At 39.2% G+C, this 20,866-nt stretch overlaps 1 protein-coding gene across 1 annotated transcript in view; it reads left to right on the forward strand.

Annotated features, from left to right (window-relative positions):
- Positions 1 to 20,866, forward strand: part of LOC109409093 (facilitated trehalose transporter Tret1) — a 66,075-nt gene that overhangs the window by 24,320 nt on the left and 20,889 nt on the right. The window contains exon 3 of the mRNA XM_029870420.2: positions 2,697 to 2,962. Coding sequence (XP_029726280.2) covers positions 2,697 to 2,962 — 266 coding nt within the window. The remainder of the gene's footprint in view (positions 1 to 2,696; positions 2,963 to 20,866) is intronic.

Below are 20,866 nucleotides of genomic sequence, written 5' to 3' on the forward strand. Positions count from 1 at the left end.
CGCGCCGTTCCGGTTTGCAGAAAGTCAAGGTCTAACGCGCAATTATTATCGTACACCGCTTTTTTTGTCTTATTTCTTTTTTTTTTGGGAAGCCCAAATGTGGGATAGTGTAGTGTTCTCCCGGTTGTTATGTAATGCGGTTCTTCTTTGCATCTCAATTCGTGGACGTTTATTTTTAGCGATCCTCCAGAGGCTATCGATCGAAGCGAAATACGGGTTTCTTTTTGTTTTTATTCGAGTATTTTTCTTAGAATATAAATTAGGTACCTTTTGAATCGAAAACAATTTTAGGGCTTTTTTGTTGATGAGTTGTGTGCTTACGTTGAGTTATACATGGTACGTGACTTACATTCACCTTTCCCGATATTTGGTCGTAAATGAACGTGTTTTAGCAATTATTATATGGTATTACCTGAGTTTGAAGGGGCGGCAAAACGCGGGAATTCAGCAATAGGGTATATGTACCATTCCTTGGCCTAATTTGCAAGCCACATTGACAATTTTGACCATAACTCATGAATTAATAGCACTAGAAATAATATGTTGACCCTATTACACACTCTAGGTAATGCATGTTTCCCCAATAGGAGGCAATCAGTGAAGTACTAGATTGAAAGTAGTGAGCTGGATTTTTGTATGGTGAGATGTTCAATTCTCCATTTTTGCAATGAATTGGTGCAAACAGCGTGGGTTATAGGATTTCTTGGCTAATTTGATGCTGTTTGAGCAAAAGTTTGGGTAACTTTGTTGTTGTATTATTTATTTCATGCAAATTCAACAACACAGTTACCCAAACTTTTGCTCAAACAGCATCAAATTAGTCAAGAAATCATAATACCCACGCTGTTTGAACCATTTCATTGCAGAAATGGAGAATTGAACATCTCACCATACAAAAATCCAGCTCACTACTTTCAATCTAGTACTTCACTGATTGCCTCCTATTGGAAGTAGACTAACGTAAATATTCAAGAATTTACTTTATTAAGTTGAAAAGACTCGATGCGATGGTATGCAACGTTGGTCATGGTACAAAAATTGGCCTATTAGTGGATACAATGTTGGCCTATTGCTTTCCATGCACTAGAACCACTTATTATCTCATTTTTTCAATATTTCTGCTGAAGTATTATCTCTGTTTGTTCACCAATCTTACTTGTACATTACATTTTGGAGTCAAATTTTCAAAAAACTGTAAATAAATTACTTAAACTTAAGTTCTTTCTTAATTTATTAACGAAAACAACGCAACCCTATTATTGTGTTATAGGGTATGTGTGACATCAGTAATCTCATGCTCCCATATTCATCCTATTCGAAAACAAGCGATTACGGCACCGATTGATTCCGTTCTTTGTGTTTACATGGGTGCTCACTTCTAACAAAAAATACAAAAATAAGAAACAAAACAAACAGCCCAATCCCTTGTTTTTCGTAGGATGAAAATGGTAGCCACATGCTAAATAAGGGAACCAATACCCTATTTTTACAGTCACCGTACACAAAATCTTTCTTCCTGTTCGTTCTTTCTGGTTCTTACGCAAGCAATGTTGTTGACGTCACTTTACTGATGGACCAAGACTTGGGTACATAGTAAAAAAAAATGTCCTCAATATTCGGCCCACATTCAACTTGTAAAATATTTATTATTCGTTGAAAACAAATATACAAGCTCAAAATAGCGTCTTTCACCGTCGCATCAAATGTTCAGTTATTGAAAAGTCAGTTCGAAATGTTCCAGAATCATGCCATTTATGAACATGTGTATAGACTACCCACTAAGCCGAAGAATCATGGCGTCTACAAAAGCTAAACAAAGTGACATTTTCATTCATTTTTAATGCTCAAAAGTGCTAAAATTGAAACGAAATGTTACAGTTGTTTGCCTCATAGCTTTTCCGATATCCAGTTATGCGTGTTTGTTTGAGTTTTTGGTTAACGTTGAGATAGGCCGAACGAGGGGGCTATGCCAACGAAGCATCCCGATACCCTATCATGTCGAGAATGTTTGCATTGACCCCAGATGATCATTTTGTACAAAAAAATCTCAGACTTTGTAACATAATATACAAATGCAAAACTGTTCCATTGTCGAAGATAGCTCTAATCATCAACTTTGTCATAGGGTGTGAATGAACAATTTTTCGTTAGGGAACGTCCATAAATTACGTCACGTTTTTAGGGGAAGGGGGGGCGGTTGTTCAGTAAAGGGTGACAACCCAAACAAAAATTTAATAGGTTATATACAAAAAGGGTGACATAGGAAGGAGGGGGTTGAAAATGGGCAATTTTTGCGTGACGCAATTTATGGACGCTCCATTTCCCTCCACTATTCCAGCTATGATTGTTTACATTACACTATAGATACCATAGACTCACGAAGACATGCTTGAGCAATATGATTTTAGTGTGTTTTACCGTGAATTTCGAGTGTACCGTCACGCTATCCATTGTCACTATTGAAATCGTGACGTCATGCTCGTTTGGCTACACGAACTGACAATTCGTTTGGCTACAGTTGTCTTCGCCTCCACGAGTCTATGGTATCTATAGTGTCTATAGTTTACATGGTTGAGAAACAAATGGAGATGCTTGGTTGTTTTCATGCCAAATAGTTTATTTTTGGAACACCAGTAGGAACATCAGTAGGAAATAGTGTCTAATTCTCTCCCATTCATTTTTCCCTCTCCTCCCAGAATGGAAAACTCCGCCCTAGTGGAAAAGGGCCCGGTGCCCAAGATAGTGACCACCAACGAGAAGGGCGTCACGCTACCGAATCTCGAAGGCCAACCGGACAAACGCGAACGGGGCAAAGCCATGCGCCAGGTGATAGCGGCCTTCATTGCCAACATCGGTACCATCAACACGGGTCTGATTTTTGGCTTCTCAGCCGTCGTGATACCTCAGCTGCACGCCAAGGACTCGCTCATACCGGTGGACGAAAGCCAGGCATCATGGGTTGGTAAGTACAGAATCGTTGTTACTATAACTTTATTTCGTATGACATACGCGTAACATAATGGCAGTAGGGTACACTGACCAGCCTCAACAATCTCTTTCCCAATTCACATCACGAGATCTACGAACCACGAGATGTGAGCGATTGGTGAATACCTCTTCCTATTCGTGAATGGTTACATACCATATACTCGTAGTCATCAAAACAAAACCGTTATTTTTAACTCCCACATCCGAGTTTGTGCGCGTGCGACGTTGATCTGCGACACCAAAGTAGTCAATTCATTAGCACTTAGTACTTTGCTTCCGTCAACTTAGTTCCTAAGTACAAACAAAGAAACCAAAACGCAGCTTCCAAAGATGCAGCTATAAATACAAATCATTGGAATTCGAATCTCAGTCGTCTGGGTTTGATGCGCAGTTCCCTGTTCTTATTATAATAATTCATATGGTTGGCATATTTTGGTTCCCGTTGACGAGGGCTATAATTAGAAACAAAGGCGTCATGGCATACCATTCAAACCAAATTTTATAAATTAAAAACTTCGAAAATGATATTTTTTTAATACAAATGAAACCTAACTTTTTGGTTTGGTAACACCGTATCTAATGAAATCTACGAACGGAGAAAATCGAAGGGGAAGTTCGCTGTTTCCATAGCGACCTACCCAGGTAACCAATAAGCATTTAAATTGGCATTAATTCGGCACTATATGCGCCTTTACAGCAGGTCATTAAATGCTAATTTGCCCTATATGCGCCATAAGTGCTACTTAAATGCAGGTTTTGGCCCAATATACGGCTGATTAAATGCTTAAATTTCCTATCCCCCAGACTAGATTGTCAAAAATAAAACAAAATATTTCCCCTGCCCATTTTACGGCTTCCCTTTCTCTGCTATTTTTATCCTCTCTCTCCTGTGCAACTTTTGATGCTTGGGGACACGTTTTGAAATGCTGTTGTTGTTTTTTGGCTGATTTCGGCGAAATTGCGATTTGATCCCTCGATCCTCGGGTTGGCGATGGTGCTGAAACGCGCTACGATGTAAGCTATAGATGATTAGATAATGTGCGTTGGTATTTTGTTCAATTTAAAGCTTAAATATTATACACCGGCAGTTGCTCCGTCAGATATGCTTTGTGCCCGGCATGTGCTGATAATTAAATCGAGCATTGGAAAGTAGCCAAAACCATGGAATTTATTTACCAAAGCATGTTTCTTAGTTGCTACTCTATAAATGGCAGCACAAGCGAATGATAATGGCATCTACAGCCGGGGCACGTAAATTAAAAAGTGGAAATGTGTTGCGGGTTTAGCATCACTCATTCCACTTAGCAGTTTTATGGCAATAATGTAGCAGTTATGCTGCTTGTTGACCAAAACATACCGTGCATCTGAAATGCTACATAACTGCTGCCAGATTTTAAGTATCATTTGAATTGCTAATACAGGGCAGTTAAGCAGTCGAACTGCTTTCATACGGCAGTAAGCAGGTCAAATGCAGATATAAAACAGAAATACGGCTTATTCAAATGCTTATTGGTTACCTGGGTATACATTGAGCATTTCCGAAACGTGAAAAATCCGAGTATTTTTTCACAAATCACCCTCAAAGGTGAGTAATACAAGTAGTCCGTAATGAAATTTAGCTCCTCACGTGAAAATATCTTTTTTGTTTACATATGTTACATACGGTGTTTGGGTAAATAAGGCTTGAAATATTTTGAGCGGAATTTTTGTAGGAACATTTTTTGTGCATTTCTAGTGGAAATTAATAAATATTTCTACTACACTATTTACATTCTAGATAACAGTGAACTCATTCTCAATCACGGTTTTGTGGTTTTAAACAAAAACTGATTTTCTATAGTTATTAATTGCAAGAGGATAGTTTCCTAAAGAGCTTGAAAGTCATCAACCAACTTAAAGATTTCTACATAACTCATCAATCGAACCATGATACCGACGTGTCTACCCTTCTGGATGAGATACTGGCCCAGCCACGGGTTAATAATCCCATAACAAGTCCACAAATAGAAGTGTTTACCGAAAGGTTCCCTAACCGGCCGAATCTGGCTATACTTTATCTTTCGTTTGTTTTGTTGTCGGGATACAGCTTCCTCGTGTCGGGTCGGGATCGCTTCGCAGAGTGGACTTTGTAACCATATGTGTCCCCACTTGCTTGGCTTGAGCATTTCCCATTGACCAAAGCCGGGCGGGCAACCGCAGAATTTATCGTATTTTGTTTTTGCGAACGGCGTGGTCGTACAATTTGCTACAAAAAAATACCACCTAGCTCCTGTTGGTAAACAAATGTGTACCACATAACAGCTTAACTCGATCCGTATACAACACATATATTCAAACATCATCGAGCGATTCGCGAGATGATTCGACGATAAAACGAAAACAACAAAACTGACCATTGTCCATCATTACGAGCTTAGAACATGATCCTACCACAATCAATGCATCATCGTTATTGGTCACAATCCTCAATCAATTGGTGGCGGAATGATCAGCGGAGGCGGTGACGGCAACGCTTCGAGAAAGAGCTAATTTTGGATTCAATCCAAGCAAGCCGGGGCGGCCGCGCGAAGCGATCAATCGCCTCGTGTGAACTTGATTTAATGACTACGTTACCTACGAAATGGATTTTTAGCGATTTTTGTTTTGGTATTTTGTAATTGTTATGCAAATTTCAATGTTATGGCGAAATCACAGACAAAAAGACGCAGTTTGTTGAGATCTTCTTCTTCTTCTTTTTCTTCTTTATGGCTTTACGTCCCCACTGGGACTTGGCCTGCCTCGTTTCAACTTAGTGTTCTTTGAGCACTTCCACAGTTATTAATTAAGGCGAAACTGGATCCATTTCCTTACTTTTTGGTTTTTGATTTTTTTTATAAAATAACGAAGCAATATTTTCAAATTCGGTTTTCGTACACATGTAGAGTATGGATCAAGGTATCTCCTGATTTTTTTTCGTGGTGGAAAATGTTTTTCGTTTTCGCAGAAACCATTTTTGAATAAAATTTTACAAAAAATGGTTTCTGAAAAAATGGAAAACTTTTTCCACCACAAAAAAAAAATCAGAATGATCCATGCTCTGCATGTGCACGACAACCGATTTTGAAAATATTGCTTCGTTATTTAATAAAAAATCTAAAACCAAAGAAATGAGTAAATGCTTCCAGTTTCGCTTTAAAGGGCTTTTATTGCCTGCCATTGCATGAATTTGTATATTGTGAGATAAATACAATGATACACTATGCCCAGGGAGTCGAGAAAATTTACCCGACCAGAATGGGAATCGAACCTGCCATCTCCGGATTGGCGATTCGTAGCCTTAACCACTAGACTAACTGGAGACCCCCTAACTTGAGTGTGTTGAGATATTTGCTGCAAAAAATCATGAATTTTAAACTTTTAAAGCAGTTCGACGTAGTTTTGTCAATTTTACGTATGTTGGTTGGTGGACCAAACTTGATTGTCATCTCGAATATAACCATTGAGATGTGTTTTTGCAAGATGGCGAAGTCTAAATTCCATACAAATTTCAGTATGAACACAAGTCTACGAAACGGGGGTCTTAAATAACCAACATTTTGTCTACGCAATTTGGTCTCTAGATTTCCTACTGGTATTGCTTCAGGATTCCTCCAATGATTTCCTCCATAGATACAGGGGATAAAGAAAATGATCGGGACTGGCACAATTTTCACTTTTCAAAAAATGTCCAATTAGCTGTAACTTTTCAAAAGATGCATCACATATTCTTAAATTTTCACTGTAACTTGATCAACTAGTTGTGTATCAGTGGACAAAATTTGAAAAAAATCGAGCTATTCTGCACGAAATTATAAGCAGTTTTGAAAAAGGTATAATTATCCGATAGCCAACTTTGAGCTGTTATATCTCCGGATTCAATGAACCGAATGCAATGAAATTTTGTCCATTTATGACTTATATAATGAGCTCTGAAAAACGTTTGACTCAACTTGAAATTATTAACGAGGAGAAAAAGTTATAGCGATTTCATTAATTTTATGATTTTTTAGTAAATTGGTCTATTTTTAATATGCATCCCATTACTTTTTCAATGGATTGCCGCCTTTGTTGTTACTTTCTTTCAAAGCATATCAAGACAATCAGAGAGAATTCAAACAAACTATAATTAGCATTTTGAATTTTGAAACGATGTTGAAATTTAAGAAAATTTGTAGTTTTATTAGAAAAATAACAAAGATATCCGATTAAAATAATCTAATCCTTATAATTTTCTTCCTTGTTAAGAATTTTTAGTTGAATCAAAAGTTTTTCAAAGCTCATTATATAAGTCATAAATGGTCAAAATTTAATTGCATTCGATTCATTGAATCCGGAGATATAACAGCTCAAAGTTGGCTATCGGTTAATTTTACCTTTTTATTAGAATCTTTATAACTTCGTGCAGAATAGTCCGATCTTTTCCAAATCTTGTCCACTGATACACAACTAGTTGATCAAATTACTGTGAAAATTTAATAATATTTTATGCACGTTTCGAAAAGTTACAGCTAGTTGAACATTTTTTGAAAAGTAAAAATTTTGCCTGTCCCGATCATTTTGTCTATCCCCTGTATATATAATATATAAATTTTTAGATCTTTAATTTCTTATATCAATCAAACCAGTGGCATCGTGGTCGTGCAGCTAGTATCACCAAGCATTTAGTCGCATCGTGCTAGGAGCGCGGGTTCGATTCCCGCCGCAGCTGTCAGGAAAAGTTTTCGGCTGCACCACTGGGCGTTGCATGCTGGTCCGTTGCTCAGTGTCGTGCTTCCTTCAAAGAGTGAATAGCTCACTGGATCTACCAAACGTGTCCGTGTCTTTTTTCAATATTCCTTTTTTTATCTCCATATCAAAATATGCTATTATTGAGATCTTTTCCCCTACTCCGGTAGTATTACATAGAACATAGAATATATAACAAAGAGCCTAGTGTTTTCAGGTATCACCTGATATAAAAAACGATAGATTCAAACGTTTTTTGATATATCACGAAGAATAGACATCCAAGTAAATTAATACATAGTATGTGAATAAGTATGGCGGCGCTAGCGCTGTCAATGCTTTTCTAACTTGGATGTCTGTTCTCTATAGATATATGTTGATATGGCAGACATTATTTAAATTCAACCTTCCTGATGTTTATAGTGTAAATAAAACGTTAATTTTGATGTTTTAAAACACAAAAACATCTTTTTCAAGCGTACATATTTCAGATGTCTTTAGATACTATTATTGATTGTTTATACTCATATCCAGCTTTTTACGCTATCAAGCCATAAACTTTAAATCACCCCCTTCTGACGTTTCTTGCCGCCACTATAAAGACCATTATGGTTCAGTCAAAGCAAGCCTAGTGATGCTGAATATGTTCAATATTAACATCGCCGATCTTCATATCTGTTTCTGAAATATAATTCAGTCTTATTTTTCGTTATTTCTAAGTTATTTCTGATTCCGATGGATAGAAGATTCTGATTGCTGGAAGTACGAAATTGAAGGATCAAATAGCTACTGCATGGACTTCTACCCCAAAATGCACATGTACAACTAGACAAACCACGTCAGGAATTTGGTAACTTCACCAAGCCACACCTGGTTCGCAGGTTTTCCGATTTCACGCCATTGCCATATATAATCGGGTCCCTATTATCGACTCCTTTATAATGATACTCTGAACATAGTGTTGGCTAAATCCTGTCGGGCCTCGCCCAAGCTACGGCCCGACGCAGTGAAAGCTGCATGCAATTTGCTCTTTAATATTTTAAAACAATGTGCCCAGAATTCGGCCAGACCTTCAGGTATCAGTAGGTCGGCTCTAGAGGCACGTTCTCCTCCACCATTTGGGAAATTTGTGCCATCAAGCCAGACCTTGCTCAATTAATAGGCGATCATACTGAAAATAGCCTTTTTGCCTCCGAGAATAGCCTCTCATTGCAAATTTTCCTGCCCCAAAATGAAAAAAAGTCATTAAGAACAAACTCGTGTCTTTGTGACAGATTATGATATAGAACATTAGCGGTTCCCTCCTGTAGATTTCAGTACACAGATCATAAAAGATTTTGCAAATGAATAATAAATTTGACTTGATTCTTTGTTTTACACAAAGGCTATGAGTGCGTGAAGTACACCTCACGGCATAAAAATCACAAGGCAGGCTAATAACATCTATTTTGGATGTAAACATGTGACGTCGTTCTTATCGTCTTCACGTTGATCAAATTGGCGTGGAGTACTAGATCACCTATGAACGATTTGAATTACGTCATCAAAAAGCTGTCAGATTTCGGGAATATCTCACCTTCTGTACACCGTGGTACACCTCATTCAACAGGGATGTGGATATCGTACTTCCCGCTGCCCGTGTTATTTTATTACATATTCAAGTTAACAATGGCTTATGCTGCGATGAAACTTATTTCAAAGATACAGTCTACGGGCATCCTAAAATAACAAAAAGAACAATTAACCAAATAAAATGCATAAATGAAAAAAATTTCAGCTACGAAAAATTTGCTTCTTAACGAACGCTGTGAAAATTTTTGACATTTCGATAAGCAAACTTATATCCCCGCCTACTAAGATCAATCTATAAAATCTGTCGGCAAGAATTGTCAAATTCGAACCACCCTTCAAAATTTTATAGCCAGCGTAAAAAGCTGGATAAGGGACCTACCAATAGCACAAAAAATGTTTTATTAAGTTCCACATCATGTTTCAGTGATTCTAATACTGCTCTTATACTTAGGAAGAGGTCACACCACCCACTGGATAAAAGTGAACTTTTTTATAGCAGCTAGATTTATAGATTTAAGTTATAGCAAACCTACTCCTCTATCAGGGAAAATATCAGTTATGGGATTTGAGACGTCATTGACACCCCAGAACATACTGAACATTAAGGAGCTTGGAAAAACAAAATAATTGACAAACTCGTAGTAGTGCTAAATGCTGATTTTGGATATGGCTTACATTGATACGTATTTTAGTAGCTTTCTTTATGGATATGGAAAAGTTGTTCATTTCTTAGGATGTTCAAGGTGTTCCAAATTGTTCTGAAATACAGACCATCAGGAGTATTTTCATTTTATTCGTATTAACACGTACGTCCCCAACCCCCATTTCGACGAAAATTTCAAAATTCAAATGGCTAGTTCTCAGTCATTTTTCAACGGATTTTAAAATTTTTGCACCAATCGATCACAAATTCCTTCTAGTTTTAGGAACCGGAGTCCACTTTACGGAAGCGGTCATGATTCCGGAATTATTCCGGGGAGTCGTGGGGTAACCTCCTTATCGCTCATGGTGGCCACATTGTAACGTTAGCTAAAACCTCACATGCAGCATACCAATCTTCATGATTTTGCAAAACAGGAACTCTAGAAGGTATTTCGAGACTTTCTGGAGATAATGGCCACTATCGGAGATACTCCGGGAACCTGGTACCCCCGGGGAAGTGGCCAGTTCGTGATTTTTTTCTGAACCCTATCTTGCGACATATCATTCTTCATGATTTTGCAAAAGAAGAACTCTTGAAGATATTTTGAGACTTTCTGGAAATATTGGCCACTATCAGACGGACTCCGGGAACCTGGTGCCCCGGGGAAGTGGCCAGTTCGTGTTTTTTTTCTGAACCCTGTCTTGCGACATTTCATTTTTCATGATTTTTCATAACAGGAACTCTAGAAGGTATTTCGTGACTTTCTGGACATATTGGCCACTATCGGAGATACTCCGGGAACCTGGTACCCACGGGGAAGTGGCCAGTTCCTGATTTTTTTTCTGAACCCTATCTTGCGACATATCATTCTTCATTATTTTGCGGAACAAGAACTTTAGAATGCGTTTCGAGACTTTTGGACATATTGGCCACTATCGGAGATATTCCGGGAACCTGGTGCCCCCGGGAAAGTGGCCAGTTCATGATTTTTTTTCTTGACCCTGTCTTGCGACACATCATTCTTCATGATTTTGCAAAACATGAACTCTAGAATGCATTTCTAGACTTTCTAGAAATATTGGCCACAATTGAATGTACTGCGGGAACCTGGAACCCCCGGTGAAGTGGCTAGTTCGTGTTTTTTTTCTGAATACTGGCTTCTGACATATCATTCTTCATGATTTTGCAAAACAAGAACTCTAGGATGTATTTCTAGACATTCTGGACATATTGGCCACTATCGGAGGTACTCCGGGAGCCTGGTGCCCCCGAGGAAGTGGTCAGGTTGTGATTTATTTTCTGAATACTGTCTTGCGAGGTATCACTCTTCATGATTTTGCAAAATAAGAACTCTGTGAGATATTTCAAGACTTTCTGGACATATTGGCAACTAACAGAGGTACTTTTTCCGGAACGTGGTTTCCCCTGACCAGTGTTTTTTTCTGATAACGTTCCTGCGACATATCACTTCATGATTTTGTAAAACAAGAACTCTTGAGAACATTTCAAGACTTTTGGACTTAAAGACCATTATTAGAGATTCTTCGAGAACCTCGTGCGACATCAATCTTCATGATTTTGCATAACAGAACAATTTGGTCATATTGGTCACTGTCAGAGGTACATTAGCAACCTGATTTCCTTGGGGAAGTGGACTGTTTTTATTTCTTTTTTTTTTGAACAAATATAGGGTCAGGGATTCTCGTATGAGTTTCCCAGAAATACGTCCAGGACTTTTTCTTGGCGTTTTTATGTGATTCTGAAATGTCTTCTTCTGGTCATTTATGAATTTGCAAAACAAGAACTCTAGAAGACATTTCGAGACTTTTTGGTCGCTTCGGGATTTTTTTTTCTGAACCCTGTCTTGCGGCACATTTCATGGGATTATTCTTTGAAACTTTTGGAGATTCCTCTAAAAGCGGTTTGGAGATTACACAAGGAGTTTCTTTTGAAATTCCTCCAAACATGTTTCTGGTATTACACCTCCATGGATTTCGCTTTATTATCTTTTAGAATTCGTAAGAAGTATTTTTGTAGGGATTCCTCAAGGAATTACTTATGGGGCTATTTTACCATTTCTTATGGAATTCTTCAATTTTATTGTTTGGAATGCTTCCAGAAATACTTTGAGGATTCTTCAACGGGTATTATGGGATTTTTGTATGTAATCTATATAATGTATGCAATCTATTGATTACTCTGGGAAAGTACTCGGGGAACCTGTTTCCCCACAGGGAAGTGATCAGTTCGGGTTTTTTTTCTGGACCCTTGTGACATATCAATCTTCATCATTCTGCACAACAAAAACTGTAGAATGCATTTTGTATTTTTTGGACATATTGACCATTATCAGAGGTAGGTACTCAGGAAACCTTGCCGGAATTGACTCGTTTGGGATTCTCGGGAGAAGCTTTTAGTGTAAACCTAGTACGAAATCTTGGAGAAATTCCAGAGACGATTTTGGAGGAAATTCAACAGAAGCATTTGCAGAAATCTAAGAATAAGGGCAAGGATGAAAAGTACTCTAGAAGAAACTAGGAATCCGTACAGGAAGTCCTGGAGGAACCTCAAAAGGAACTCCTGCAGAAATCCATGGATAAATCTCAGAAGGATTCCTTGGAAGAATACCAAAAGGACCTCTTCTATGAATCGCAGATGGAACTTCAAAATGGATAGAATTTCACTTTTTTATGAAAAAATCCCAAGCAGAAATTCTGTGGGAACTCATGTAGAAGTTTCAAAAGGAATTATTGAAGAAAAAAAAAACCTGGAACAATTATCATACGAGCTTTTGAAGAAAACGCCGGGGGAACTCTTACAGGAATATCCAAATAATAATCTGGGGGAATTTCAGAAGGAACTCCTGGAGCAATTTCAGAAAGTAAAACCCAGAGTTCGTTCTTCGAAAAAATATATCAATTCCTGGCGGAGGAATTTAGAAATTGGCACCTGGGTCAATCCTAGAAGCAGTTCCTGGAATATTCACAGACGTCAAACATTATTTTAGGTGTCCAAATAAGAACTTCACACCGAAATCCAAAAGATAACCTAATCCTTGGAGGAATCCCAGAGAGAAACTTAGTAAGGAAAACAAAAAAGTAATTTTGGATAATATCTAGAAATCTGGATATGGATAACTGGAAATATCTAGAAACTACATGTAAATATCGCATTCGTCGAAATATCCTGAAAGTACTTTTGGGGGTATCAGTAGGTCGGCTCTAGAGGCACGTTCTCTTTTGGGGGTAATCTGAGGAACTGTTTGGAAGAATTTCATAAGAATTCCTAAAGATAAACTCTTTGAAGAACCTCTAAAAAAATACTTCCTTCAAATTCAGAACATAATCGAGCGAAATCCAACGAGATATCCCACAAACCTTTTCCCTAAGAAATTATTTGTGTTAACTGTAAACCGCTTGAGGAGGAAAAATTATGAATATTGATGTGTCGAAAAACAAGGATTAGAAAATTTTCACGCCTCTTATCAAAAACAGGTTCCTGAAGGACTGGCCAATATGTCCAAAGTTGTTGTATTGATATGTCATAAAACCGGGGTCAAAAAAGTATCTCGAAGTATCTCCTGATTGTGGCTAACATGACAAAAATACCTTAAATATCTTCTAGAGTTCTTGTTTTGCAATATTATGACGGTTGAAATGTTGCAAGACCGTTTTCAAAATAACGAACTGGTGGCTCCCTTGGAATAATCAGGTTCTCTGAGCTCCTCTGATAGTGGCCTGTATATCCAAAAATTCTCCAAAACTTTCCTACAGTTCATGTTTTACAAAATCAAGAAGATTGATATGTATGTCGCAAAACAGGCATCAGAGGGAATCAAAAATTGGCCACTTCCTCGGGGAACCAAGTTCCAGACGTAACTCTAATAGTGGCCAATGTTTCCAAAAAGTCTTGAAATGTCTTCTAGAGTTCCTATTATGCGAAATGATGAAGATTGAAATGTTGCAAGACCGGGTTCTGAAAAAAAAAAAAATCACGAACTGGCGGTTTCCCCGGGGGAGCCAAGTTCCTCTGCTGCTGGCCAGTATATCCAAAAAGTCTCCAAATGTCTTCTATTGATATGTCGCCAGACTGGCTTCAGAAATAATCACAAACAGGCCACTTCCCCGGGGGCACCAGGTTCCTGGAATACCTTTGATAGTGGTCAAGATATGCAAAAATCAATTCTGTGGCAAGACATATAAAAAACACGAACTGGCCACTTCCCCGGGGGCACCAGGCTCCCGGAGTCCCTCTGATAGTGGCCAATATGTCCAGAAAGTCTCTAAATACATTCTAGAGTTCTTGTTTTGCAAAATCATGAAGAATGATATGTCGCAATACAGGATTCAGAAAAAATCACGAACTGGCCACTTCCCTGGGGACACCAGGTTCCCGGTGTATCTCCGATAGTGGCCAATATGTCCAGAAAGTCTAGAAATACCTTCTAGAGTTCTGTTTTTGCAAAATCATGAAGAATGATATGTCGAAATACAGGGTTCAGAAAAAAACACGAACTGGCCACTTCCCCGGGAGCACCAGGTTCCCGGAGTCCCTCTGATAGTGGCCAATATTTCTAGAAAGTCTCAAAATATCTTCAAGAGTTCTTGTTTTGCAAAATCATGAAGAATGATATGTCGCAAGATAGGGTCAAGAAAAAAATCACGAACTGGTCACTTCCCCGGGGACACCAAGTTCCCGGAGTATCTCCGATAGTGGCCAATATGTCCAGAAAGTCTAGAAATGCATCCTAGAGTTCTTGTTTTGCAAAATCATGAAGAATGATATGTCAGAAGACAGTATTCAGAAAAAAACACGAACTGGCCACTTCACCGGGGGAACCAGGTTCCCGGAGTATCTCCGATAGTGGCCAATATGTCCAAAAGTATCGAAACGCATTCTAAAGTTCTTGTTCCGCAAAATAATGAAGAATGATATGTCGCAAGACAGGGTTCAGAGAAAACATGAACTGGTCACTTCCCCGGGGGCACCAGGTTCCCGGAGTATTTCCGATAGTGGCCATTAACTCCAGAAAGTCTCGAAATGCATTCTAGAGTTCTTGTTTTGCAAAATCATGAAGAATGATATGTCGCAATACAGGGTTCAGAAAAAAAAACTTGAACTAGCCACTTCCCCGGGGGCACCAGGTTCCAGGTGTATCTCCGATAGTGGCCAATATGTCCAGAAAGTCTCGAAATATCTTCAAGAGTTCTTCTTTTGCAAAATCATGAAGAATGATATGTCGCAATTCAGGGTTCAGAAAAAAAACAAGAACTGGCCACTTCCCCGGGGGCACCAGGTTCCCGGAGTATCTCCGATAGTGGCCAATATGTCCAGAAAGTCTAGAAACACCTTCTAGAGTTCCTGTTTTTGCAAAATCATGAAGAATATGTCGTAAGATAGGGTTCAGAAAAAATTACGAACTGGCCACTTCCCCGGGGGCACCAAGTTCCCGGAGTATCTCCGATAGTGGCCAATATGTCCAGAAAGTCTCGTAATACCTTCTAGAGTTCCTGTTTTGCAAAATCATGAAGATTGGTATGCTGCATGTGAGGTTTTAGCTAACGTTACAATGTGGCCACCATGGGCGATAAGGAAGTTACCCCACGACTCCCCGGAATAATTCCGGAACCATGACAGCTTCCGTTAAGTGGACCCCGGTTCTTAAAACTAGAAGGAATTTGTGATCGATTGGTGCAAAAAATTTTAAAATCCGTTGAAAAATGACTGAGAACCAGTCATTTGAATTTTGAAATTTTCGTCGAAATGGGGGTTGGGGACGTACGTGTTAACAACAAATTGTGACATTGCATGATCTGCTGTAATCCTTGAGTCTCTTGGAAACTCAAAAGGCACTCATTGACACAATCAGGAAAATGAAGGTCATGTCAACTAACTTGGAGTTTAAAACCCCAGATATATACCCGTTACAATATTCATATCCACCATATAGTATAAGGTTGCATTATCAACTGTGGTTATTGGACCTGCTTGAAGATTCATAGATATTGGGGTTTTCCAAACTATCCTGGACTATCCTAACTATTATCAATGATTCCGTTAGAACTGTACGAATCGTTACAAAATCCTTTTGAGATATTCTAGACTAACCAAACTACTCTGAAGGCTAGCACTTGAGATTTACACTCGTAACAGTAGACATATCCGCTATACAGAGTAACGTTACATGAGCAACTAAAATAATAGACATTATTGAATACTGATATGAATAGTCATACACTTTTGGGATATTCAACGTCGTCCGAGCTATCCTAGATTTAAGCCGTGGACATCTACAGTCATCACACCAGGCCCGTGCGCAGAAGGAGGGGGAGAGGGGTTCGGGTTAAACCCCTCTCTGCACACGGCCTTGCATCAAACGAGTGATTTTCGCTATGAACATTATTTATACAGTTATTATCCCCCTCAGAATTGTATAAATCAACTTAAGTTCTTTTGCAAATATTCCAAATCCAAAAATACCAAATCTGATGAGCAGATCTGCAGGTCTAAACTCGTTGCTTAGTCACATCTGCTTACAGATTATGTTAATAGTAGATTACGCAACAAGGTGCAGAATGATGATTTTTACAGCACAAGTCGTACATTTATCTAACGAGGCTTGCCGAGTTGGATAATTACGACGAGTACTATAAAAATCGAGTTCTGCACCGAGTTGCGTACAACTTTTTTTTGCAATTTCATAAATCACCACCTGGGGATAGTTTATAACAAAACTTTTTCATTAAACTGCACACTGATGATCATAGCCATGTTTAGGAAAGTCTGATCATAGCATGTAATACTGTGCAGTTGTCATCCTTTTTCTAAACTGGGCGCAGTTTAAGCATCAAGAAGTTGATCAAAACTGAAAACAGTGCTGTAATGGTTAATTACGCAACGCAAATCAGTGCTGTAATAAACCATTACAGTACTGCTAATTTGGTGTGGGAAAGTAGGCCTTTTCTGGCAGATTTGGATGAGGTAAAACAGCCTATTACCACAGACAAACAGACGTAACACCTTGAACGATTTTCATGAAAATCCATCGCCCATTTCACACTACCATCACCTGGTGGAAAAGTTGCACGAATCACTGTGTTGTGCAATATCGTCAACAGAAGGCGCTAGTGTGAAACGTCAAACGCATAGAAAAACCGCAGACAGACGTTCAAGTTTGACTCAGCAGCTTGTGTAAAAAACATGGCCGCCACAAATTGCCAAGTGGCAATCAGCAAACAGATGGCGTTAGCAACGTTCATATTCAATCGCTACCTCACATGTGCGTTGCGACCAACAACTGTCACCACGGTCTTCCAGCCGGATGGCGGGAAAAGACCGCACGTGTTGCACGCTAATAATATTTCCACATAATTTGTGCAGAGTAAATGAGTTTTATTTAATGTCTAAAATCTTTTGCACAAATTAGCGCAGGACTCTTGTAAAATATTTTACACATTATTACTTTTATTTTACATAGATTTGCTTGAATAAAACTGCATTTGGACGAACTTCACTCGCATTGGGAAATCTTTGTGAATGTGACGCAAATGTAGGAATGATTTTGATAGTGTTTGTTTCGATTTTATTTTTCGGTGGGTGGTGAATTGGGTGGTAAGTAAGCGGCTGGAAGCACGTGGTTTCTCAAACTGTCAACTGCACGCGACTGCACTATGGCAATCGGTTGCCTAGGTGTCGCTAGTGAAAATTTACATAGAAAATTTGAATGAATTTGTTCGAGCTAGAACGTCTGTCTGCGGAAAAACTATGCGCGCACCTCTGGTTGTGAAAGCCACAACTATGAAAATTTAAAATGATCGTTAAAAGCGTGGTCAATGGAAATTTTGCAAGTGTTATGTCGGTTTGTCTGTGCTATTACGATTAGAAATTGCAAAATAATTATTTATGCAATGAGTTGCAAAATAATGATTTTTACAGCACGAGCCGTACATTTATCCAACAAGGCTTGCTGAATTCAAGAGCATGCTCTTTTCCGAGTGATATTTTGAGCATTTACTGTTTAATTTGAATATTTGGAACACATCCTGACAGCCTCGTTGACAACCATAAACCACATTAGCTTATGCATAAAAAGCAAAAATTCGTGGATGTTTCAAGTGTATCAGCCAAACCTATGAATATGTTCGACCGGATCAGCGAATGCCGCTTGTGCAGTCTCGAGACAATACAAAACACAACGGACAGACAACACGTGCACTTGACTGTATGCGTGACTGGCCAACCGGGAACGAGTTTTTGTCACCACATGGAACATTTCTTCCGCAAGCGTGCCGGCAACCGTCTGACTGTCTAATGATCAACAGCTGTTTTTGGCTTCTCTCATATGAAACAAAAAAATATGTTCGTGCTCAGCTGTTTTACACATGCCCCGAATTCCTAATTCCACCGCGAATGATACATACCTAGTTTGGGTTTGAGTCAAACTGTCCGAGGGTTCAATATCCGCTGATGGCGGTAATTTTAGATTCGTTTTAACGGAACAACGGTAACTACCTATCAACACTCGATGTCCTTGGTCGTGAGTTGCACGAACTGTTTCGCAAAAAGAGCACAGAGAGTGATCTCCGTCTGTATCTAATTGAACCGTGGTGAGTTCCTGTTTTACAACACCGATCGTCACCTGAAATAATGGGAGGAACGGTACGGGTCGGTATAACGTTGCTGCTGTTGTTTCTAGCCAAGATCAGCTGTACAAACGGGAAATTTATCGATGTAGATGCGAAGTAAATATTGGAAAGTCATCGTGTCGAGAGCGTACAAAACAATTCGAATTTTAAATACTGTTTGCTGTTTGATCATCACATTTGCAGAAGGTTTAAGGGAATGTGTTTAGAAATACCATATTTAAAATATTCTAGGTTTCTAATAATAAGCTCCTTTAAGTCAATTTCTCATTTTTTGCCGATTGTCCGCGAATTGGTTCGCAAATCGGATGTTGCGCAAAATTACTTAACTCATGGGGGCATGAACTGAACAGCAACAACCATGCGCCTCCATTTGTGATCAACTCCTCTTTAAACCGTTGTTTAAGCATTTTTCCAAAGAAATTCACGATAGGACCATGAACAACGTCTACAAAAGTAAAACTTCAATCCAACAAATCAACTTCGAGAGTAATCGTGCGTCATTCAACGGCACACGAAGTAACCAGGCAATTAGCCCAAAATCATCCTATTTGTTCGAAAGTTTTAGAGAGGTATAATTACCAAAACAAACATCCAAGCACTTGATTCACCCATAGCTAGGCTAACCATAAATACCACTTCAGTGCCATCACTGCGGAACACGCTGTTTGAGCGTCGAGTTGTTTATATTTTTTATCATTGCTGCTCTACTCGCGTATTGCTGGTTACTTTCTGATAACAGCGTCGAATCAGTCAGTCAGAAATACACACCGTACACTCAAGTGCCCATACTGCCATTGTTCGGAAGCCATATACACGACCGCTCTCGCGATATCATCCGCAGGCCCGCGGTGCTATCAGCTGTCGAATTTTGCACAATCGATTCGGGTTTTGAAAATTTCGAACGAATCCGATAACGCAACGCGGCACTAAACGAATAAAGACAAGCAATATATTTGAGCGATCTCCTGGCTCGACTCCGGTGCTCGGTCATCATTTCAATTAGATTTACAACCCTTTCGCATGGACGTTTATTGTCATCGTAATCGCGCCCGGTCATAGACATCTATCTCTTGAGCAAGGTTTATCTCTCGGGTTCTTCAGCCGTCGTCGTGTCGTTGTTGTTAAGGTATGCATGCAGATCAACACGACGGCAGTGGGTGGGCTGCCTGATGATGTAATTCGTTTACCATCGACCGAGTCGTTTATCCCTATTGTGTCATGTGCTGCATCAGTTGGGGACCCTTTGTTCCGCTTGGTGACATGTATGAGATGTCTTCTTTTTTTGGGGAACGCGTATTTTGCTAACGACATACGCGTGGCGCGTTTCTTATCTCAGCTTTGAGCTTCGCGATCAATTACACCAATAAACGGGTATCTCGTCAGTGAATCGCATCGGTTTATAATTCTTCTGTGAGAATTGAACAAAGCTGATTTGCACTTCATCGAAATTTCAAACTTTCCCATCTTTAATGCCTTTAAAGAATGATTCAATATGGAATTGAAATGTCAACAGAGATTGGCTCAAAACATCTGCATGATACTGGCGTGAGTGAGAAATGGACAAATTGCGCGCCTGTCTAGTGAGTAGGAGTCGTGAGTTCGAGTCTCACCGAGAGGACGAGTAACTTTTTCGCAAATTTCACCTCAATTTGTCCATTTCTCACTCACGCCAGTATATGTAAAGTCTAGCTTTTGGAATAAAGTAAAACTTCCATTCGGCTGGTTAAGCCGCAAAAATCGATAATTAATTAATTTAATTATGTCATCGAGCAACGGACTCATGTTCCGTAACCGGTCGTTTGAGAACGTCGCGACCCATTGGAAGCTTTCCGCTCACCGCGCGATCTCTTCGACACAGTCGTCGATGAGAGGTGTGTGGACTTCCAACACACAAAAACAATGCGCTCTCGCCTAGGCTTTACATATACAATATATGCGTAGTGTGGATGTACATCTCATTCCATCCGAAAGGGGTGCAATCTGTGGAAAAGATAACCTCGGAATTTTGTGTTGAACTTGAATTCAGGTTAGCAGCTACGTCTTCGAGTCTTCTCGTGGCGTAGCGGCAACGCGCCTGTCTAGTGAGTAGGAGTCGTGAGTTCGAGTCTCACCGAGAGGACGAGTAACTTTTTCGCAAATTTCACCTCAATTTGTCCATTTCTCACTCACGCCAGTATATGTAAAGTCTAGCTTTTGGAATAAAGTAAAACTTCCATTCGGCTGGTTAAGCCGCAAAAATCGATAATTAATTAATTTAATTATCTGCATGATATTG

The sequence above is a fragment of the Aedes albopictus genome, chromosome 2, assembly GCF_035046485.1.
Source record: "Aedes albopictus strain Foshan chromosome 2, AalbF5, whole genome shotgun sequence".
Lineage (NCBI taxonomy): Eukaryota > Metazoa > Arthropoda > Insecta > Diptera > Culicidae > Aedes > Aedes albopictus.